We start from the raw sequence: 23,160 nt of genomic DNA, 5'->3' as shown, positions 1-23,160 counted from the left end.
CATTGATTCCTCAGACAAGGGTAACCTTTTTTAGGTTTCTAGATAGATTCAGTGTCTATGACTCTGTCCTTGTCAGACAAGAGAAGTTTAACATTGATATCAGCTTGTCAAAACCTTCAGTCACAATCATTCCCTTTGGTAGCCTTATGCATGGAAATGTTGGGTCTTAGGACTGCCGCATCAGATGCGATCTCCTTTGCTCGTTTTCACATGCGACCTCTTCAGCTCTGTATGCTGAACCAATGGTGCAGGGATTACTCAAAGATATCTCAATTAATATCTTTAAACCGATTTTACGACACTCTCTGACATGGTGGACAGATCACCATCGTTTAGTTCAGGGGGCTTCTTGTTCTTCCGACCTGGACTATAATCTCAACAGATGCAAGTCTTACAGGTTGGGGAGCTGTGTGGGGGTATCTGACGGCACAAGGGGTTTGGGAATCTCAGGAGGTGAGATTTCCGATCAATATTTGGAACTCCATGCAATTTTCAGAGCTCTTCAGTCTTGGCCTCTTCTGAAGAGAGAGTTGTTCATTTGTTTTCAGATAGACAATGTCACAACTGTGGCATACATCAATCATCAAGGAGGGACTCACAGTCCTCTGGCTATGAAAGAAGTATCTCGAATTTTGGTTTGGGCGGAATCCAGCTCCTGTCTAATCTCTGCGGTTCATATCCCAGGTATGGACAATTGGAGAGCGGATTATCTCAGTCGCCAAACGTTGCATCCAGGAGAATGGTCTCTTCACCCAGAGGTATTTCTTCAGATTATTCAAATGTGGGAACTTCCAGAAATAGTTCTGATGGCTTCTCATCTAAACAAGAAACTTCCCAGGTATCTGTCCAGATTCCGGGATCCTCAGGCGGAGGCAGTGGATGCATTATCACTTCCTTGGAAGTATCATCCTGCCTATATCTTTCCGCCTCTAGTTCTTCTTCCAAGAGTAATCTCCAAGATTCTGAAGGAATGCTCGTTTGTTCTGCTGGTAGCTCCGGCATGGCCTCACAGGTTTTGGTATGCGGATCTTGTCCGGATGGCCTCTTGCCAGCTGTGGACTCTTCCGTTAAGACCAGACCTTCTGTCTCAAGGTCCTTTTTTCCATCTGGATCTGAAATCCTTAAATTTAAAGGTATGGAGATTGAACGCTTGATTCTTGGTCAAAGAGGTTTCTCTGACTCTGTGATTAATACTATGTTACAGGCTCGTAAATCTGTATCCAGAGAGATATATTATAGAGTCTGGAAGACTTATATTTCTTGGTGTCTTTCTCATCATTTTTCTTGGCATTCTTTTAGAATACCGAGAATATTACAGTTTCTTCAGGATGGTTTAGATAGGGTTTGTCCGCAAGTTCCTTGAAAGGACAAATCTCTGCTCTTTCTGTTCTTTTTCACAGAAAGATTGCTATTCTTCCTGATATTCATTGTTTTGTACAAGCTTTGGTTCGTATAAAGCCTGTCATTAAGTCAATTTCTCCTCCTTGGAGTTTGAATTTGGTTCTGGGGGCTCTTCAAGCTCCTCCATTTGAACCTATGCATTCATTGGACATTAAATTACTTTCTTGGAAAGTTTTGTTCCTTTTGGCCATCTCTTCTGCCAGAAGAGTTTCTGAATTATCTGCTCTTTCTGGTGAGTCTCCTTTTCTGATTTTTCATCAGGATAAGGCGGTGTTGCGAACTTCTTTTGAATTTTTACCTAAGTTGTGAATTCCAACAACATTAGTAGAGACATTGTGGTTTCTTCATTATGTCCTAATCCTAAGAATTCTAAGGAGAAATCGTTGCATTCTTTGGATGTTGTTAGAACTTTGAAATATTATGTTGAAGCTACTAAGTCTTTCCGAAAGACTTCTAGTTTATTTGTTATCTTTTCCGGTTCTAGAAAGGCCAGAAAACTTCTGCCATTTCTTTGGCATCTTGGTTGAAATCTTTAATTCATCTTGCCTATGTTGAGTCGGGTAAAACTCCGCCTCAGAGGATTACAGCTCATTCTACTAGGTCAGTTTCTACTTCCTGGGCGTTTAGGAATGAAGCTTCGGTTGATCAGATTTGCAAAGCGGCAACTTGGTCCTCTTTGCATACTTTTACTAAATTCTACCATTTTGATGTATTTTCTTCTTCTGAAGCAGTTTTTGGTAGAAACGTACTTCAGGCAGTGGTTTCAGTTTGAATCTTCTGCTTATGTTTTTTCATTAAAATTTTATTCTGGGTGTGGATTATTTTCAGCAGGAATTGGCTGTCTTTATTTTATCCCTCCCTCTCTAGTGACTCTTGTGTGGAAAGATCCACATCTTGGGTAATCATTATCCCATACGTCACTAGCTCATGGACTCTTGCTAATTACATGAAAGAAAACATAATTTATGTAAGAACTTACCTGATAAATTCATTTCTTTCATATTAGCAAGAGTCCATGAGGCCCGCCCTTTTTTGTGGTGGTTTTGATTTTTTTGTATAAAGCACAATTATTCCAATTCCTTATTTTATATGCTTTCGCATTTTTTTCTTATCACCCCACTTCTTGGCTATTCGTTAAACTGAATTGTGGGTGTGGTGAGGGGTGTATTTATAGGCATTTTAAGGTTTGGGAAACTTTGCCCCTCCTGGTAGGAATGTATATCCCATACGTCACTAGCTCATGGACTCTTGCTAATATGAAAGAAATGAATTTATCAGGTAAGTTCTTACATAAATTATGTTTTTTGCGGGGCATGCCCCAAAGTAATCAGCTCTTTTGCCTGTAAAAAAACACACAATACCACCCCACAACATTACAACCCACCACCCACACACCCCTACTCTAACCCAAACCCCCCTTAAATAAACCTAACACTACCCCCCTGAAGATCTCCCTACCTTGAGTCGTTTTCACCCAACCGGGCCGAAGTCTTCATCCGATGGGGCAGTAGAGGACATCCAGACCAGCAGAAGTCTTCATCCTATCCAGGTAGAAGAGGACATCTGGACCGGCAGACATCTTCATCCAAGCGGCATCTTCTATCTTCAGCCATCCGATGAGGAGCGGCTCCATCTTCAAGACCTCCGGTGCGGAACATCCTCCTTCCCCGACGACTACCCGACAAACGAAGGTTCCTTTAAGTGATGTCATCCAAGATGGCATCCCTCGATTTCTGATTGGCTGATAGGATTCTATCAGCCAATCGGAATTAAGGTAGGAAAAATCTGATTGGCTGATTGAATCAGCCAATCAGATTCAAGTTCAATCGGATTGGCTGATCCAATCAGCCAATCAGATTGAGCTTGCATTCTATTGGCTGTTCCGATCAGCCAATCGGAATTCGAGGGACGCCATCTTGGATGACGTCACTTAAAGCAACCTACATTCATCGGGTAGTCGTTGGAGAAGGAGGATGTTCCACGCCGGAGGTCTTGAAGATGGAGCCGCTCCTCCATCTTCAAGAAGATGCCGCTTGGATGAAGATGTCTGCCGGTCCGGATGTCCTCTTCTGCCCGGATAGGATGAAGACTTCTGCCGGTCTGGATGTCCTCTTCTGCCCCATCGGATGAAGACTTTGGCCCGGTTGGGTGAAGACGACTCAAGGTAGGGAGATCTTCAGGGGGGTAGTGTTAGGTTTATTTAAGGGGGGTTTGGGTTAGAGTAGGGGTATGTGGGTGGTGGGTTTTAATGTTGGGGGGTGGTATTGTGTTTTTTTACAGGCAAAAGAGCTGATTACTTTGGGGCATGCCCAACAAAAAGCCCTTTTAAGGTCTGGTAATAGAGCTGTTAACTTTTTTAATTTAGATTAGGGTAGGGAAATTTTTTAATTTTGGGGGGCTTTGTTATTTTATTAGGGGGCTTAGAGTAGGTGTAAATAGCTTAAAATTCTTGTAATCTTTTTTTATTTTTTGTAATTTAGTGGGGGGGTTTTTTGTAATTTAGTTTAGTTTATTTAATTGTAGGTAATTGTAGGTAATTTATTTAATTAATTTATTGATAGTGTAGTGTTAGGTTTAATTGTAACTTAGGTTAGGATTTATTTTACAGGTAATTTTGTAATTATTTTAACTAGGTAGCTATTAAATAGTTATTAACTATTTAATAGCTATTGTACCTAGTTAAAATAAATACAAAGTTGCCTGTAAAATAAATATAAATCCTAAAATAGCTACAATATAATTATTCGTTATATTGTAGCTATATTAGGGTTTATTTTACAGGTATTTAGCTTTAAATAGGAATACTTTAGTTAATAAGATTTAATTTATTTCGTTAGATTAAAATTATATTTAACTTAAGGGGGTGTTAGGGTTAGGGTTAGGGTTAGACTTAGCTTTAGGGGTTACTACATTTATTAGAGTAGCGGCGAGGTCCGGTCGGCATATTAGGGGTTAATAAGTGTAGGTAAGGTAGCGGCGACGTTGGGGGGGCAGATTAGGGGTTAATAAATATAATATAGGTGTTGGCGATGTTAGGGGCAGCAGATTAGGGGTTCATATGGATTATGTAGGTTGCTGTGGTGTACGGAGCGGCAGATTAGGGGTTAATAATATAATGCAGGTGTCAGCGATAGCGGGGGCGGCAGATTAGGGGTTAATAAGTGTAAGGTTAGGGGTGTTTAGACTCGGGGTACATGTTAGGGTGTTAGGTGCAGACTTAGAGAGTGTTTCCCCATAGGAAACAATGGGGCTGCGTTAGGAGATGAACGCTGTTTTTTTGCAGGTGTTAGTTTTTTTTTCAAACCAAACTGCCCCATTGTTTCCTATGGGGGAATCGTGCATGAGCACGTTTTTCCAGCTAGCCGCTACCGTAAGCAACGCTGGTATTGAGAGTTGAAGTGGCGGTAAATATGCCTGTACGCTCCCTTTTTGGAGCCTAACGCAGCCCTTCAGAGAACTTTAAATACCAGCGTTGTTTAGAAGCAGCGCTAGAAAAAAAAGACGTGTAGCTAAAGCACCCCTTTGGCCGCAAAACTCTAAATCTAGGTGTTATTGTTTAATAAAGGTTAAAGGGACAGTATACACTCATTTTCATATAACTGCATGTAATAGACACTACTATAAAGAATAAGATGCACAGATAATGATATAAAAATCCAGTATAAAACTGTTTAAGAACATACTTAGAAGCTCTCAGTTTAGCTCTGTTAAAAAGGTATATGTAAAGCCCACTTCAAGTGGGAAATAAGACCCTCCCTCCTTCCCCCTTTTTCTGCATATGAAAAGATCCTTTACCCAAACAGGAGCAAGCTGGAGTAGGTATCTGACAGTATTCTCATAACACTTTGGGACTTGTTTAGGAGTCTGAAAATCAGAGCAATGTTATTTAAAAATAAGCAAAACTATACATTTTTTAAAAAAACAACTTTATGGGCTTTATAAATAGATCATCTACAAAACATTTCTGCAAAGAAAAAATTAGTGTATAATGTCCCTTTAATAGTGATGGGTGTATGTGTCATTTACTCCATAATGACAATGGCAAGTTTTCAAAAACTCACATGTGAGTGCTTGTGTCTGCTATTACTGCCTGTGTGTGTGTGTGTGTGCCTATCTATCCATGCCTGTGTGTGTGTGTCTGCTATTACTGCCTGAGTGTGTGTATTCCTATCACTGCCTGTGTGTGTGTATCTGCCTATTACTGCCTGAGTGTGTATATGCCTATCTATCCCTGCCTGTGTGTGCATGTCTCTGTCTATTACTGCCTGTGTGTGCATGTCTCAGTCTATTACTACCTGTGTGTGTGTACAAGCATATCTATCCCTGCCTGTGTGTGCATGTCTCTGTCTATTACTGCCTGTGTGTGCATGTCTCTGTCTATTACTGCCTGTGTGTGTGTACATGCCATATCTATCCCTGCCTGTGTGTGCATGTCTCTGTCTATTACTGCCTGTGTGTGCATGTCTCTGTTTATTACTGTCTGTGTTTGAATGTCTTTGTTTATTACTGTCTGTGTGTGCATGTCTCTGTCTGTTACTGCCTGTGAGTGCATGTCTCTGTCTGTTACTGCCTGTGTGTGCATGTCTCTGTCTATTACTGAGTCTGTGTGTGTGCCTATCTATTCCTGCCTGTGTGTGTCTGCTATTACTGCCTGAGTGTGTGTATGCCTATCTATCAATGCCTGTGTGTGTGCATGTCTCTGTCTATTACTGCCTGTGTGTGCATGAATGTATATTACTGCCTGTGAGTGCATGAATGTCTATTACTGCCTGCAGGGCCGTCTTTAACACAGGGCAAAAGGGGCAGCTGCCCAGGGCCCAGTCTCTGTTGAGGGGCCCAAGAGTCCTAAAAAAAATTTTTTTTTTTTTTTTTTTTTATGGTTCATACCTGACTGCTGATGTGACATGGGGAACACACACATTCAGTCCTAATACTGTCACAGTCAAAAGTACTCTGTTTATATATTTTTTAAAAACTGTGCCAGACCGTGCCGGTGTCATGTGCCATGCCAAGCTATTGCCATGTGCTGTTTTAGATGTGCACTGTGCAGCACTGAATGCAAAGCCCTAACTCAGCATCCAGCCATTCCCACTGCATCAGAAAAGGTCCTACTTGTTACCAGGTAACTGCTCTGGTTGTGGGAATTGTTTCTGGGTAGGGCTGACTGTAGGTGCATGCAGCAGAAAGCTGGAGCGGCAGGTACGTGAGGATTTGAGCATCTGTGCAGCTGCATACACTGCTCTCTTCAGTCTTGAGGCTGTGTGACTCATCTCACACTGTATCCATGCAGCCTTGGACAGACAGACAGCATCCAGTCTGCTGGTCCCCTTAGCCCTGCTCTTTCTGCTGTGGCCCTAAGATTAACTAACTGAAGTTTGTTAGGGGAACAGTGCTTTGTAGAATGGTGTCAGTGGGAAGAATAAGTGAGTGCGCACACGCCCCCTCCCCATGCAGCATTGTCTAGTGCAGGGTGAGAGGGAACTTGTTCTTAGCAAAGAAGTGACATGTGCTGCTGTGGCTGATGTATAGTGCCATGCTGATACTTCACACATTAATGTAAGGTTTATTTTTATAGTTTTTATTTTCTCTCTGTCTCCGATTTTACAGCTTCCCATAGTAGTTCTGCTGTTCTAGTTTGTAAACTTATATTTGTCTGCACCTCCATGCTTCCTCCTCAGTCTTTACCTTGCTTTGCTCCTGTTGGCTGCCCTAAATCTCTTTAAACAGCTAACCTCACACCAGAATCACATTCAAAAGAATATTAAATGAATCCACAGTGGAGGAATTTATATATTTATTTACTTATTAGTACTGCTTAGGTCCAGTTCACATATTGCAATTTATTTCATTTTTTTTAAATGATTAGCCCAGCAGTGGATGATCCACCGCTGGGCTTATATTTAAAAAAAATTAAAAAAAAAATTGATTTAGTTGTTTTTTGGGATGTTGGGGTGGAGAGCAAAATTGCATGGGGTAGGGGGGGGGCCCAAGAAAATTTTTACCCAGGGTCCAGTCAATATTAAAGACGGCCCTGACTGCCTGTAAGTGCAGGCTGGACAGATAGCTCAGCTTGCTAATGCACTGTGGCTGAGCTCTGTAGCAACCCGAGGGTTGCAGTTTCAATCCCTGGCAAGGTCCACTAAGCCTTTCATCCTTCCAAAGTCGATAAAATGAGCAGCACCTTGAGACCCTTACAGATGATTAGCCGCGCTTTACAAGTACCCAATACATACATATATGTCTCTGACTGTGAGTACGTCTCAGTCTATTACTGTCTGTGAGTGCATATCTCTGTCTATTACTGCCTGTGTGTATAGTATATTTGAAAAATAAACAGCTATTACAGTTCTTTATCAAATTATTTATGTGCAAATATCTCATAGACTTTAATAGTGAATTTTGTAACTTTTCTAAATAATTGGAATAGACCCCTAAATATGTTACAAATACACCCAGTGACATATTGCAATACTTTAGAAAATCTTACCTGATTACTTTTTTGCAAAGTTCAACTTTAAAGTCTATTGGACGTTTTGTAGATACATTTTGGATAAGAATTTAAAGGGATTTATATGCATTAAACAAATAAATATGCATAGCTATAAGGAAAAGTATAAATATAATGGCAATTAGTAAAAGATATAAAGATATTTTTAAATAATATCAGTATATTTGGAAAAACCATTGTAGTAGAAATAGGATATATTTAAAGGGATAGGAAAATCAAAATTAAACTTTCATAATTCAGGATACATCAGACAAGACAAAAAATGTTCTTGTTCTCTTGGTATCCATTGTTGAAAAGCATATGTACATATCCTTAGCAGCAGCAATGCACTACTAGGAGCTAACTGGTGGTTGGCCGCAACACACATTTGTCTCTTGTCATTTGCTAACCAGATCTGTTCAGCTAGGTCCCAGTAGTGCACTGCTGCTTTGGAGCTGACCTCTAAATGACACAGTGACATGCAAGGTCTAGGAGGGGGACTTTAGAATCTGTGAGGGGGGCGCATTTTGGAATTTGCCCTGGGATCCAGATTCTCTAGAAACAGCCCTGGGTAACAAAATGCAAATTTGGGAGCGATGTGTTGACCTACCATGTGCCCTTACAGTTTTTGGGACTGGAAAATCTTCAATTTTTCAGCTTTAATTACAAGAAAAGGGAGTAAAATAAACAATGAAAGTATATTGCAAAGCTATTATGCTATACACAATTAAGAATTGTATGCTTACATTTAAAAACTATCCCTTAAAGGAACATTAAACACTTTGAGATTGTAATAAAAAATGATAAACTGTATATATAAAAATACTTTGCAATATACTTTTAGCGCTGCGGAATCTGTTGGCGCTCTACAAATACCTGATGATGATAATAATAATAATAATACTTTTATTATATGTTTCGTCCCCTTTTCCTGTAATTCTATTCTGAAATTGTGAGCTTTTCAGTTCCTGTTAGAAATGGAAGTGCAGAACACTGTTATATACCCCACAGCAATTAGCTGCACACTCTAGTGACCATTTATAACCCTCCCTAATTGGCCACAGCAGAGAAAGAAACCTAAGTTACAACATGGCAGCACCCATTGCTTTATAGGCACTAAAAGTTTACACTTATTTTGTCAATATTTAAACAGCTAATGAAACTTTAAAAAATACACCTACATGTTATTCTCAGACTAATATTTTCTTTAAATGCATCATTTATTTTAGTGTTTAATGTCCCTTTAAAGGTGAAAGTCACACACTCAACCATTCAAATATTTTTTAACCCATTAACATCTATTCAAAACAAGTAATATATTTAAAATGACATCTTTTAGAAATAAAATAATTAGTGTCCCTTTAATATTAATTATGTATTGGTATTGTTTTTGTTTTTTTTAATTATTGCTGCTTTTTATAGCATTTATTTTTGTTACTTTTTAGGATTAACTCAAGTTGGAATAAAAGACCTTTATTTTTAAAAGATTGTAGAAATATGACTATATTTAATTTATTTAGGGCTATTAAATAGCAGCATTATGTCTTGTAACACCTATACAGGAACCCGTAAGATGGAGTACAAAGGAAACAGCTGGCATGAAACCTGCTTTATTTGCTCTCGATGCCAACAGCCCATTGGAACCAAAAGTTTCATCCCCAAGGAAAACCAAAGTTTCTGTGTGCCTTGTTATGAAAAACAATTTGCCATGCACTGTGCTCAGTGCAAGAAGGTATGTGTAATTAAGAATATATTCTATTCATTATTAAAGGGACAGTCTAGTCAAAATCAAACTTTCATGATTCAGATAAGGCATGCAATTTTTTTTATTTTATTTTTTTAAATTCCTTTTTATTGTTGGAGGCGAAGCAACCACAGGAAAATTGACAAGTATAAAATCATTTAAGCATAACATACAGATCTTCGAGTAAACAAAGCATTACATTGATCTTCATGTACCATCTTTGCAATGCCAGTTAGAATATTCTATGGAGAGATCCTGAGCAAGTCAGTCCGGCATGCAATTTTTTTATTTACTTTTGCCATCAAATTTGATTTGTTCTCTTGGTGTTCTTTGTTGAAAGCTAAACCTAGGTAAGCTTGTATGGTAATTTCTAAGCCTTTGAAATCCGCCTCTTATCTTAGGGCTTTTTGACAGTTTTCACAGCTAGATAGTGCTAGTTCATGTGTGCTATCTAGATAACATTGGGCTCACTACCGGGAAGTCAGCACTGTGTGGCTAAAATGCAAGTCTGTCAAAAGAACTGAAATAAGGTGGCAGTCTGCAGAGCATGAGATACAAGGTAATCGCAGAATTAAAAAGTATATTAACCCCTTCATCAATATGGACATATATAAATATATGTCTTGCGGTACTTTGCTCATCATACCGCAAGATATATATACTGTATATGTCAGAGTTTCAGAAAGCTCCAGCAGTCTCGGCTGTTAAGTTACAGCCGAGAGCTGGAGTTCCTGAGCTCCAGTCATCTGCCTGCATATGGAACCGGAGCGCGAACAGTGCTCCTATTCCATATGAGGGCAGATGCCAGATCGTTACACAAAGTGACACTGTCTGTGTCACTGTGTGTAACGATCATCTGGTGGTGTCGGTAGGAGGTCCGGGAAGGAATCCGGGAGGCAGGTGGGCGGCCCAGCAACGGAGGAGGGAGGAAGGAGGGAGAGGGGGGACCCTACACACAAAAAATAAAATGAGAGGGAGGGAAGGGGCACTACGCAACAGAAAATGGAGGGGTTGAGTGTGTTAATGGATCCCAGAGAAGCTTTTACAATAATTTGTGCCATGATTGCACAAGTAGTATGTAAATAATTTCAGTGAAAATCCCAAAGTTTGTGAATTTTTTTTTTTTATTTGATCGCATTTGGCGCTGAAATGGTGGCGTAAAATATACCAAAATGGACCTAAATCAATAACTTGGTTTGTCTTCTTAAAATATATAACATAATTTATGTAAGAACTTACCTGATAAATTAATTTCTTTCATATTGGCAAGAGTCCATGATCTAGGGACGTATGGGATATACAATCCTACTAGGAGGGGCAAAGTTTCCCAAACCTCAAAATGCCTATAAATACACCCCTCTTCACACCCACAATTCAGTTTAATGAATAGCCAAGTAGTGGGGTGATAGAAAAAGAAGTTAAAAAAGCATCAAAAAAGGAACTGGAAATATAATTGTGCTTTATACAAAAAAAACATAACCACCATAAAAAGGGTGGGTCTCATGGACTCTTGACAATTGAAAGAAATTAAGTTATCAGGTAAGTTCTTACATAAATTATGTTTTCTTTCATGTAATTGGCAAGAGTCCATGAGCTAGTGACGTATGGGATAGTAATACCCAAGATGTGGTACTCCACAGAAGAGTCACTAGAGAGGGAGGGATAAAAATAAAAACAGCCATTTTTCACTGAAAAAATTTAATCCACATCCAAAAAAATAAGTTTTTCTCATAATTAAAAAGAAAAAACTTAAAACATAAGCAGAGGAATTAAACTGAAACAGCTGCCTGAAGAACTTTTCTACCAAAAACTGCTTTCGAAGAGGCAAATACATCAAAACGGTAGAATTTAGTAAATGTATGCAAAGAAGACCAAGTTGCTGCTTTGCAAATCTGATCAACTGAAGCTTCATTCTTAAAAGCCCACAAAGTGGAAACTGAACCAACAGAATGAGCAGTGATTCTCTGAGGCGGGGCCTGACCCAACTCCAGTCCAAATAAGCCTGATGAATCAAAAACTTTAACCAGGATGCCAAAGAAATGGCAGAAGCTTTTTGACCTTTCCTAGGACCAGAAAAGACAACAAATAGACTAGAAGTCTTCCGGAAATCTTTAGTAGCTTCAACATAATATTTCAAAGCTCTTACAACATCCAGAGAATGTAAGGATCCCTCCAAAGAATTCTTAGGATTAGGACACAAAGACGGAACAACAATTTCTTTATTGATGCTGTTAGAATTCACAACTTTAGGTAAAAAATTAAATGAAGTCCGCAAAACTGCCTTATCCTGATGGAAATTTAGAAAAGGAGACTCACAAGAAAGAGCAGATAGTTCGGAAACTCTTCTAGCAGAAGAGATAGCCAAAAGGAACAACACTTTCCAAGAAAGTAGTTTAATATCCAAAGAATGCATAGGCTCAAAAGGAGGAGCCTGTAAAGTCTTCAAAACCAAATTAAGACTCCAAGGAGGAGAGATTGATTTAATGACAGGCTTAATACGGACCAAAGCCTGTACAAAACAGTGAATATCAGGAAGCTTAGCAATCTTTCTGTGAAATAAAACAGAAAGAGCAGCAATTTGTCCCTTCAAGGAACTTGCAGACAAACCTTTATCCAAACCATCCTGAAGAAACTGTAAAATTCTAGGAATTCTAAAAGAATGCCAGGAGAATTTATGAGAAGAACACCATGAAATATAAGTCTTCCAAACTCAATAATAAATCTTCCTAGAAACAGATTTACGAGCCTGTAACATAGTATCAATCACTGAGTCAGAGAAAACTCTATGACTAAGCACTAAGCGATCAATTTCCATACCTTCAAATTTAACGATTTGAGATCCTGATGGAAAAACGGTCCTTGAGACAGAAGGTCTGGTCTTAAAGGAAGTGGCCAAGGTTGGCAACTGGACATCCAGACAAGATCCACATACCAGAACCCGTTAGGCCATGCTGGAGCTGCCAGAAACACAAACAATTGTTCCATGATGATCTTGGATATCACTCTTTGAAGAAGAACTAGAGGCGGGAACTTTTTGGTAAATTGATCCTCCAAGCATGTCTTTGAAGAAACAACACTAGTTGATTTGTGTGAGATTCGGCAGAATGTAAAGACTGAGCTAGTACCAAGATATCGTCCAGATAAGGAACACCGCAATACCCTGTTCTCTGATTACAGAGAGTAGGGCACCGAGAACCTTTGAAAAACTTCTTGGAGCTGTCTCTAGGCCAAAAGGAAGAGCAACAAATTGGTAATGCTTGTCTAGAAAAGACAAAACGAAATGGATGGCGCTGGTCTTGCAGAATGTTAAGTTTCTGATAATAGATAGAAATGGACTTGATGTGCAAGTTAAAATCTGTTGCAATAATGTGCAATATACTCACTCCTTAAGTAACGTGAGTCCTGCTTCTATGGTATATCCCTCTGTAATATGTCCCTCTCCAAAGGCAACAACAGGGAGGTTTTCAACAAAGGGCTGGAAAAGGATTGGAACCTCATCAGCAGTAAAATGAAACTTTAAATTGAAGAAACAAGTAGTAACTTACTTATCCAAAATAGCAAGTCCGGCTCGTCACAGCGAAATGATTGCCAAGTAGTGAGATAAAAAATGTTTTATTGTAGCTCTACGCGTTTCAACGCTTAAGCGTCTTTTTCAAGAGCAATAAAAGACAATAAAAACAAGTAACAGTTTGTATGATGCTGTGACAAAGTAGCCGGCTTTTATACAAATGTATCCATGTTCCAATTTCCTGTCTGTGGCAGGAAATTGGACTCACATAATAGAAACAGAATAAAAAGTACAAATTCCTACTAAATGTTTAGGCCCAACCTTGTTTTTTAAAATGTTGAATCTTTTTATGTCGCTCATTTAACTTTTAAATATTAACTTTATATTAGGTTCGGCATAAACATGAACAATAAGAATAAAAGTGACCAATCAGTGCATTACTTAGCATTTTTATCCAATGAGAAGACAGAGTTAGATAAAGTCCCCATTCGAGTATTTCTTGAATTTCATTTCCCTTTAAGGTCCGCTTAAAGTTCACGTGCTATTTTTAGCCAATCCCATGATGTTAGAAGATTTTCCGTGGATTTATGACGTCGTATGGGCTCGTTAGTCACGTGTTCTTTCTGACGAATCAGTGAGGACGTTTTTCCTTTGTGGCTTTAACCAAATATTCCGTTATAGGGAATTGCGATTATACATTTCTATGAATAGAAAATAGAACAGCGGCAGTATCCATTCTAAACACCAATACAATTGAAAATTATCTATGACAATTTTATATGTAATTTGATAGTACGAGAAATATGTGCAAAGATGTTTTGCGCTGTGCGGACTTTAATGTATGTGAATACATGTGAATGAGAATTTAATTCTAATCACTAAATGGTACTTTCCAAAGTTTTCCTTCTATGAAGGATACTTTTACGGCAACCTTAAATTACATATAACTCAGTAACATCGACATTTATGCAATGGTATATCCAGAAAAATACTTTGCAAACACATTAAAGACTGTATTATCAATTTGAATCGTATGAAAAGGGAATTTAAAAAATTTCTCTTTATATTATTAAACCCTTTGAGGAAATTTAGAGAGGGCAACATTTATCCGTTCAACTCATATAGGGATAAAAAATATAGTGCCTTTATATTTTATCATAACCTTATAGCTTTCCTACGTTAAAAAATGAATGAAAAGAGAAGTTATGTGTGCTAGTTAATATTTTATGTTACCTAATTTGAATATGAATACATTTGTGAAATAGATACAATTTTTATGTAACCTTAATTTTGTGTTATCTAATATAAATGTGCTAAATACATTTAGTATAATAATACCAGTGGCGTGACTAATAAATTGGCTTTCTAAATTGTGTACAATAAGGAAACAAAAATAAAAGTAAAATAAAAATAATAATAAAATATTATTAATAAAAATGAAAAATATTGTGTAAACTCAATAAAGTGATATTATATGTGACTAAATAAATTACCTTAACAGTAGTAAATAATTACTTCATATATTAAAAGAATTCTCTATCTCTAATGGAATTAGTTTAAATAAAAGCTGCTATTCGAATATCTTTGTTGAGCCCCCAATGATTGTAAGTTCTTAGTGTGTGAATCCACCATAGTTCCCTCCTGTTTAACTCATCATCCAAATTCCCTCCTCTCCAATGAGTGGTTACCTTTTCTATCCCTATCCATGAAAAATTCTTAAAATCAAATTTGGTGCAAGTGTTGCAATGTGAAGGGACACCATGATCTTCATGCCTCTTATCTATTTTGTTAAGGTGTTCTAAAATACGAGTCTTGAGAAATCTGGTTGTTTGTCCTAAATATTGGATCTGACAATTGCATTGTAATAGATAGATCACGTTCTGAGTCTTACATGTAATAAAATGTTTAATTATATAGGTCTTTCCCGTTACAGAGGAAGTAAAAGTTTTATGGGTTCTTTTTGTGTAATTGCATCCTTTACATTTTCCACAAGTATAGAATCCTTGTAAGTTAGATATACTCAAAGGTGGTTTGGGGGCCATGCCTTTAATTAAAGAAGGGGCCAACTTTTGTTTAAAATTACTACCTCTTCTATATGTGATCTGGGGTTTATTGGGTATGATATTACTTAACAATTCGTCATTCTGTAAAATATGCCAGTGTTTTTTGATTATTTTATTGATTTGATGGTGCCCTGAATTAAAAGTTGTAACAAATCTGGGGAAGGAGGATTGTTGATTTATTGTAGTTTTATTTTTTGCCAAAATTAGATTGCGATCCTGATTTTTAATTAACTGTCTATCTATCTCAAGAATACTTGAAGAGTAGCCTTTTTGTAAAAATCTCTTTTTAAGTAATAATGATTGTTCTTCGTAATCTTCTATTTGATCACAATTTCTCCTGATGCGTTTGAATTGTCCTCTAGGAATAGCCTTTAACCATGATGGGTGGTGTTGACTGTCATGCTGGATGTATGTGTTTGCATCACATTCCTTGAAGTGTGTTTTCGTGTGTATATGTCCATCAACCGTTGTGATGGACAAATCTAAAAAAATAGCTTTGGTGTTATTTATTTCTGGGGTCAAAATAATATTCATATTGTTTTTGTTTAAATCATTAACAAATTGTTGGCAATTTTCTATATTTCCCCTCCAAATGCAGAGGACATCGTCGATGTACCTCCGCCATGTCACCAGGTTCGCCCCAGCCACGTCATTGGACCATACATATAGGTGTTCAAAATGGTCCATGTAAATATTGGCGTAGCTGGGGGCGAACCTGGTGCCCATGGCGGTACCGCAAACTTGTAAATATTGTGAATCATTGAACCAGAAAAAATTGTGAGTTAGCATGAAATCTATAGCTACCAAAATAAAATCTAACATTTTTTCAGATAAATTAGGATCTTGAGTTAGTTTCCATTTGATGGCTGTTAATCCTTTTTGATGGTCTATTATGGAATATAATGATGTAACATCCATGGTAGCCCATAAAAAATCGGGTTTCCATTCTAATTGTTTAATAATGTTGAGTACATTGGTGGTATCTTTTAAATATGATTTTGAATTTTGTGCATAAGGCTGTAAAAAATAATCTATAAATGCAGATAAATTAGAAGTTAATGAATCTATGCCACTAATGATTGGGCGACCTGGGGGTTGTAGAGGATTTTTGTGTAATTTTGGCAAGAAATAAAAAATTGGAGTTTTTGAATTGGTTTTAAACAAAAAATCATATTCTTTTTCATTGATAACTTCTCTGTCTAAAGCTGTTGTCAATAATTCTTGTAATTCCTGACTGAATTCTTTTTTGGGAGAGTGGTTTAGAATATGATAAGTGTTAGTGTCTGAAAGAATTCTGTTAGCTTCTTGTAAATAAAAGGCTCTATCCATAATGACTACCCCTCCCCCCTTATCGGCTTCCTTTATAACGATGTCCTCTCTCTTGTTAAGTGCTTTTAAAATTTCAGATTCTGTTTTAGATAAATTGTAATGTTTTGGTTGGTGTCTCAAATTTTCTATGTCTTTCATAATTAGTTTCCCAAAGACATCTATACAAGGCCCTTTAAAATGGCTGGGATAGAACTTTGATGGATTTTTAAATTTGCTCCTCGGGTCGCTCTCAGGAGGTGTATAACTTAAAGTTTCTTTTTTAACAAAGAAACGTTTAATAGTTAAATTTCTGATGAATTTCTGGGCGTCTATGAATAATTGAAAAGTATTTACTCCTTGGGTTGGGACAAATTTAAGTCCTTTGGCTAATACCCGTGTTTCTTGTTCACTGATTGGCTGTGATGACAGATTATATATCTTACTTAAAAATGTCTTGTTCTCATGTGTCTTGCCTCCACCTCCCCTTCTCCCCCTGACTGATTTGGTGTTCTTTCTCGTTTTCTTGGGTTGGCTCTGTTGTCCTGATTCCTGAAATGTGGGGTGTATCTTTCTGTTGATGCGGTGGGGCTGTCTTGATTCCTGAACTGTGGGGTATGTCTGTCTACTGGTGTGTTGGGACTGTCCTTCTGTAGAGGGGCAAATCTGTTGTTTTGGGGCCAATGTTGGTTGGTGTGAGATGTTGCTTTGTGTTTGTCCCAATTTTGATTGGATGGAAAAGGGTAAGAATCTTTACCCCACAGTTCAGGAATCAAGACAGCCCCACCGCATCAACAGAAAGATACACCCCACATTTCAGGATGTAGGACAACAGAGCCAACCCAAGAAAACGAGAAAGAACACCAAATCAGTCAGGGGGAGAAGGGGAGGTGGAGGCAAGACACATGAGAACAAGACATTTTTAAGTAAGATATATAATCTGTCATCACAGCCAATCAGTGAACAAGAAACACGGGTATTAGCCAAAGGACTTAAATTTGTCCCAACCCAAGGAGTAAATACTTTTCAATTATTCATAGACGCCCAGAAATTCATCAGAAATTTAACTATTAAACGTTTCTTTGTTAAAAAAGAAACTTTAAGTTATACACCTCCTGAGAGCGACCCGAGGAGCAAATTTAAAAATCCATCAAAGTTCTATCCCAGCCATTTTAAAGGGCCTTGTATAGATGTCTTTGGGAAACTAATTATGAAAGACATAGAAAATTTGAGACACCAACCAAAACATTACAATTTATCTAAAACAGAATCTGAAATTTTAAAAGCACTTAACAAGAGAGAGGACATCGTTATAAAGGAAGCCGATAAGGGGGGAGGGGTAGTCATTATGGATAGAGCCTTTTATTTACAAGAAGCTAACAGAATTCTTTCAGACACTAACACTTATCATATTCTAAACCACTCTCCCAAAAAAGAATTCAGTCAGGAATTACAAGAATTATTGACAACAGCTTTAGACAGAGAAGTTATCAATGAAAAAGAATATGATTTTTTGTTTAAAACCAATTCAAAAACTCCAATTTTTTATTTCTTGCCAAAATTACACAAAAATCCTCTACAACCCCCAGGTCGCCCAATCATTAGTGGCATAGATTCATTAACTCCTAATTTATCTGCATTTATAGATTATTTTTTACAGCCTTATGCACAAAATTCAAAATCATATTTAAAAGATACCACCAATGTACTCAACATTATTAAACAATTAGAATGGAAACCCGATTTTTTATGGGCTACCATGGATGTTACATCATTATATTCCATAATAGACCATCAAAAAGGATTAACAGCCATCAAATGGAAACTAACTCAAGATCCTAATTTATCTGAAAAAATGTTAGATTTTATTTTGGTAGCTATAGATTTCATGCTAACTCACAATTTTTTCTGGTTCAATGATTCACAATATTTACAAGTTTGCGGTACCGCCATGGGCACCAGGTTCGCCCCCAGCTACGCCAATATTTACATGGACCATTTTGAACACCTATATGTATGGTCCAATGACGTGGCTGGGGCGAACCTGGTGACATGGCGGAGGTACATCGACGATGTCCTCTGCATTTGGAGGGGAAATATAGAAAATTGCCAACAATTTGTTAATGATTTAAACAAAAACAATATGAATATTATTTTGACCCCAGAAATAAATAACACCAAAGCTATTTTTTTAGATTTGTCCATCACAACGGTTGATGGACATATACACACGAAAACACACTTCAAGGAATGTGATGCAAACACATACATCCAGCATGACAGTCAACACCACCCATCATGGTTAAAGGCTATTCCTAGAGGACAATTCAAACGCATCAGGAGAAATTGTGATCAAATAGAAGATTACGAAGAACAATCATTATTACTTAAAAAGAGATTTTTACAAAAAGGCTACTCTTCAAGTAGTCTTGAGATAGATAGACAGTTAATTAAAAATCAGGATCGCAATCTAATTTTGGCAAAAAATAAAACTACAATAAATCAACAATCCTCCTTCCCCAGATTTGTTACAACTTTTAATTCAGGGCACCATCAAATCAATAAAATAATCAAAAAACACTGGCATATTTTACAGAATGACGAATTGTTAAGTAATATCATACCCAATAAACCCCAGATCACATATAGAAGAGGTAGTAATTTTAAACAAAAGTTGGCCCCTTCTTTAATTAAAGGCATGGCCCCCAAACCACCTTTGAGTATATCTAACTTACAAGGATTCTATACTTGTGGAAAATGTAAAGGATGCAATTACACAAAAAGAACCCATAAAACTTTTACTTCCTCTGTAACGGGAAAGACCTATATAATTAAACATTTTATTACATGTAAGACTCAGAACGTGATCTATCTATTACAATGCAATTGTCAGATCCAATATTTAGGACAAACAACCAGATTTCTCAAGACTCGTATTTTAGAACACCTTAACAAAATAGATAAGAGGCATGAAGATCATGGTGTCCCTTCACATTGCAACACTTGCACCAAATTTGATTTTAAGAATTTTTCATGGATAGGGATAGAAAAGGTAACCACTCATTGGAGAGGAGGGAATTTGGATGATGAGTTAAACAGGAGGGAACTATGGTGGATTCACACACTAAGAACTTACAATCATTGGGGGCTCAACAAAGATATTCGAATAGCAGCTTTTATTTAAACTAATTCCATTAGAGATAGAGAATTCTTTTAATATATGAAGTAATTATTTACTACTGTTAAGGTAATTTATTTAGTCACATATAATATCACTTTATTGAGTTTACACAATATTTTTCATTTTTATTAATAATATTTTATTATTATTTTTATTTTACTTTTATTTTTGTTTCCTTATTGTACACAATTTAGAAAGCCAATTTATTAGTCACGCCACTGGTATTATTATACTAAATGTATTTAGCACATTTATATTAGATAACACAAAATTAAGGTTACTTAAAAATTGTATCTATTTCACAAATGTATTCATATTCAAATTAGGTAACATAAAATATGAAATACTTTTAACTAGCACACATAACTTCTCTTTTCATTCATTTTTTAACGTAGGAAAGCTATAAGGTTATGATAAAATATAAAGGCACTATATTTTTTATCCCTATATGAGTTGAACGGATAAATGTTGCCCTCTCTAAATTTCCTCAAAGGGTTTAATAATATAAAGAGAAATTTTTTAAATTCCCTTTTCATACGATTCAAATTGATAATACAGTCTTTAATGTGTTTGCAAAGTATTTTTCTGGATATACCATTGCATAAATGTCGATGTTACTGAGTTATATGTAATTTAAGGTTGCCGTAAAAGTATCCTTCATAGAAGGAAAACTTTGGAAAGTACCATTTAGTGATTAGAATTAAATTCTCATTCACATGTATTCACATACATTAAAGTCCGCACAGCGCAAAACATCTTTGCACATATTTCTCGTACTATCAAATTACATATAAAATTGTCATAGATAATTTTCAATTGTATTGGTGTTTAGAATGGATACTGCCGCTGTTCTATTTTCTATTCATAGAAATGTATAATCGCAATTCCCTATAACGGAATATTTGGTTAAAGCCACAAAGGAAAAACGTCCTCACTGATTCGTCAGAAAGAACACGTGACTAACGAGCCCATACGACGTCATAAATCCACGGAAAATCTTCTAACATCATGGGATTGGCTAAAAATAGCACGTGAACTTTAAGCGGACCTTAAAGGGAACTGAAATTCAAGAAATACTCGAATGGGGACTTTATCTAACTCTGTCTTCTCATTGGATAAAAATGCTAAGTAATGCACTGATTGGTCACTTTTATTCTTATTGTTCATGTTTATGCCGAACCTAATATAAAGTTAATATTTAAAAGTTAAATGAGCGACATAAAAAGATTCAACATTTTAAAAAACAAGGTTGGGCCTAAACATTTAGTAGGAATTTGTACTTTTTATTCTGTTTCTATTATGTGAGTCCAATTTCCTGCCACAGACAGGAAATTGGAACATGGATACATTTGTATAAAAGCCGGCTACTTTGTCACAGCATCATACAAACTGTTACTTGTTTTTATTGTCTTTTATTGCTCTTGAAAAAGACGCTTAAGCGTTGAAACGCGTAGAGCTACAATAAAACATTTTTTATCTCACTACTTGGCAATCATTTCGCTGTGACGAGCCGGACTTGCTATTTTGGATAAGTAAGTTACTACTTGTTTCTTCAATTTAAAGTTTCATTTTACTGCTGATGAGGTTCCAATCCTTTTCCAGCCCTTTGTTGAAAACCTCCCTGTTGTTGCCTTTGGAGAGGGACATATTACAGAGGGATATACCATAGAAGCAGGACTCACGTTACTTAAGGAGTGAGTATATTGCACATTATTGCAACAGATTTTAACTTGCACATCAAGTCCATTTCTATCTATTATCAGAAACTTAACATTCTGCAAGACCAGCGCCATCCATTTCGTTTTGTCTATTGCTTATACAGTCCTTGGGGAGAGACTGAGGAAGGGCAGCGGTCACTTTATTTAACAAGGAGAGTATTGTTTTTAGTACATTGTGTTGAGCATATTCTTTGTTAACATCTTTTTGTTTGCTACACACATTTCTGCACAGTTGTCTAGAAAAGAGAATCTCAAAAAACTATAGTGGTCTGGATGAATCGGAATATGAAGATATACATCCTGTAAATCTATCGTGGACATATAATGACCTTGCTGAACAAAAGGCAGAATAGTCCTTATAATCATTATTTTGAAAGTTGGCACTCTTACAAAACGATTCAAAATTTTCAGATCCACAACTGGCCTGCATGAATTTTCTTTCTTTGGGACAATGAATAGATATGAATAAAACCCCAGACCCTGTTCCTGAAATGGAACTGGTATGATTACCCCTGAAAGCTCTAGATCTGAAACAAACTTCAGAAAAACCTGAGCCTTCACTGTATTTGCTGGAACGTGTGAGAGAGAAAATCTTCTCACAGGAGGCCTTACTCTGAAACCATTGATTTTGGACAGAATCTGCCCAAATATTTTGGAAAAATTTTAATCTGCCCCGCACCAGCAGAGCTGGAATGAAGGCCGCACCTTCATGCAGACTTGGGGGCTGGCTTTGGTTTCTTAAAAGGCTTGGATTTATTCCAACTTGAAGAAGGTTTCCAATTGGAACCAGATTATTTGGGGGAAGGATTGACTTTCTGTTCCTTATTTTGTCGAAAAGAACGACAATGATTAGAAGCTTTAGATTTACCCTTAGATCTTTTATCCTGAGGTAAAAAAATTCCCTTCCCCCCAGTGACAGTTAAAAAAAATTTAATCCAACTGAGCACCAAATAAATTGTTACCTTGGAAAGACAGAGACAGTAATCTAGACTTGGATACCATGGCATGTATTTATCAAGCATTCAACCACAAATACGCTGGAATTCCGCAGCGTATTTGTGGTGAGCCTGATTTGCCTTAGTTATCAAACCCTACAGACCAGCAAAAGTAGAATTTAGTGACGTAACATACGATCCGCCGGTCCCAGATCGATGGTTGCGTCACTACAGATGTTCCAAATGCAAGTTCGGCACTATCTGACTACTTTTGCTAGTTATCAAATAACTAGCAGGTATGCTCGGCACTTTTCCGGCCCAGCGTACCTGGTTTTCAATCCGCCGCCCTGGAGGCAGCGGATGCCATAGGAATCAATGGGAGTCGGAAAGCAGCGAGAGCTTATGTTCGCTGCTGCCCGATATCCCATTGATTCCTATGGGAACGTCTACACCTAACACCCTAACATGTACCCCGAATCTAAACACCCCTAATCTGCCCCCCCTACGATAATAACTATTAATAACTATTTAATAACTATTGTACCTAGTTAAAATAAATACAAACTTGCCTGTAAAATAAAAATAAATTAACTATTAGTTATATTGTAGCTATCTTAGGGTTTATTTTATAGGTAAGTATTTAGTTTTAAATAGGAATAATTTATTTTGATTTATTTAAATTATATTTAAGTTAGGGGGTGTTAGGGTTAGGGTTAGACTTAGGTTTAGGGGTTAATACATTTAATATAGTGGCGGCGGTGTAGGGGGGCAGATTAGGGGTTAATAAATATAATGTAGGTGGTGGTGGGCTCCAGGAG

The 23,160-nt window shown here is 37.1% G+C and overlaps 1 protein-coding gene across 1 annotated transcript in view; it reads left to right on the top strand.

Annotated features, from left to right (window-relative positions):
- Positions 1-23,160, top strand: part of FHL2 (four and a half LIM domains 2) — a 216,580-nt gene that overhangs the window by 172,345 nt on the left and 21,075 nt on the right. Inside the window, exon 4 of the mRNA XM_053707668.1 lies at positions 9,451-9,620. Coding sequence (XP_053563643.1) covers positions 9,451-9,620 — 170 coding nt within the window. The remainder of the gene's footprint in view (positions 1-9,450; positions 9,621-23,160) is intronic.

Source organism: Bombina bombina, chromosome 3 (genome assembly GCF_027579735.1).
Source record: "Bombina bombina isolate aBomBom1 chromosome 3, aBomBom1.pri, whole genome shotgun sequence".
In the NCBI taxonomy this organism is placed as follows: domain Eukaryota; kingdom Metazoa; phylum Chordata; class Amphibia; order Anura; family Bombinatoridae; genus Bombina; species Bombina bombina.
This window is presented reverse-complemented; position numbering and strand designations above follow the sequence as displayed.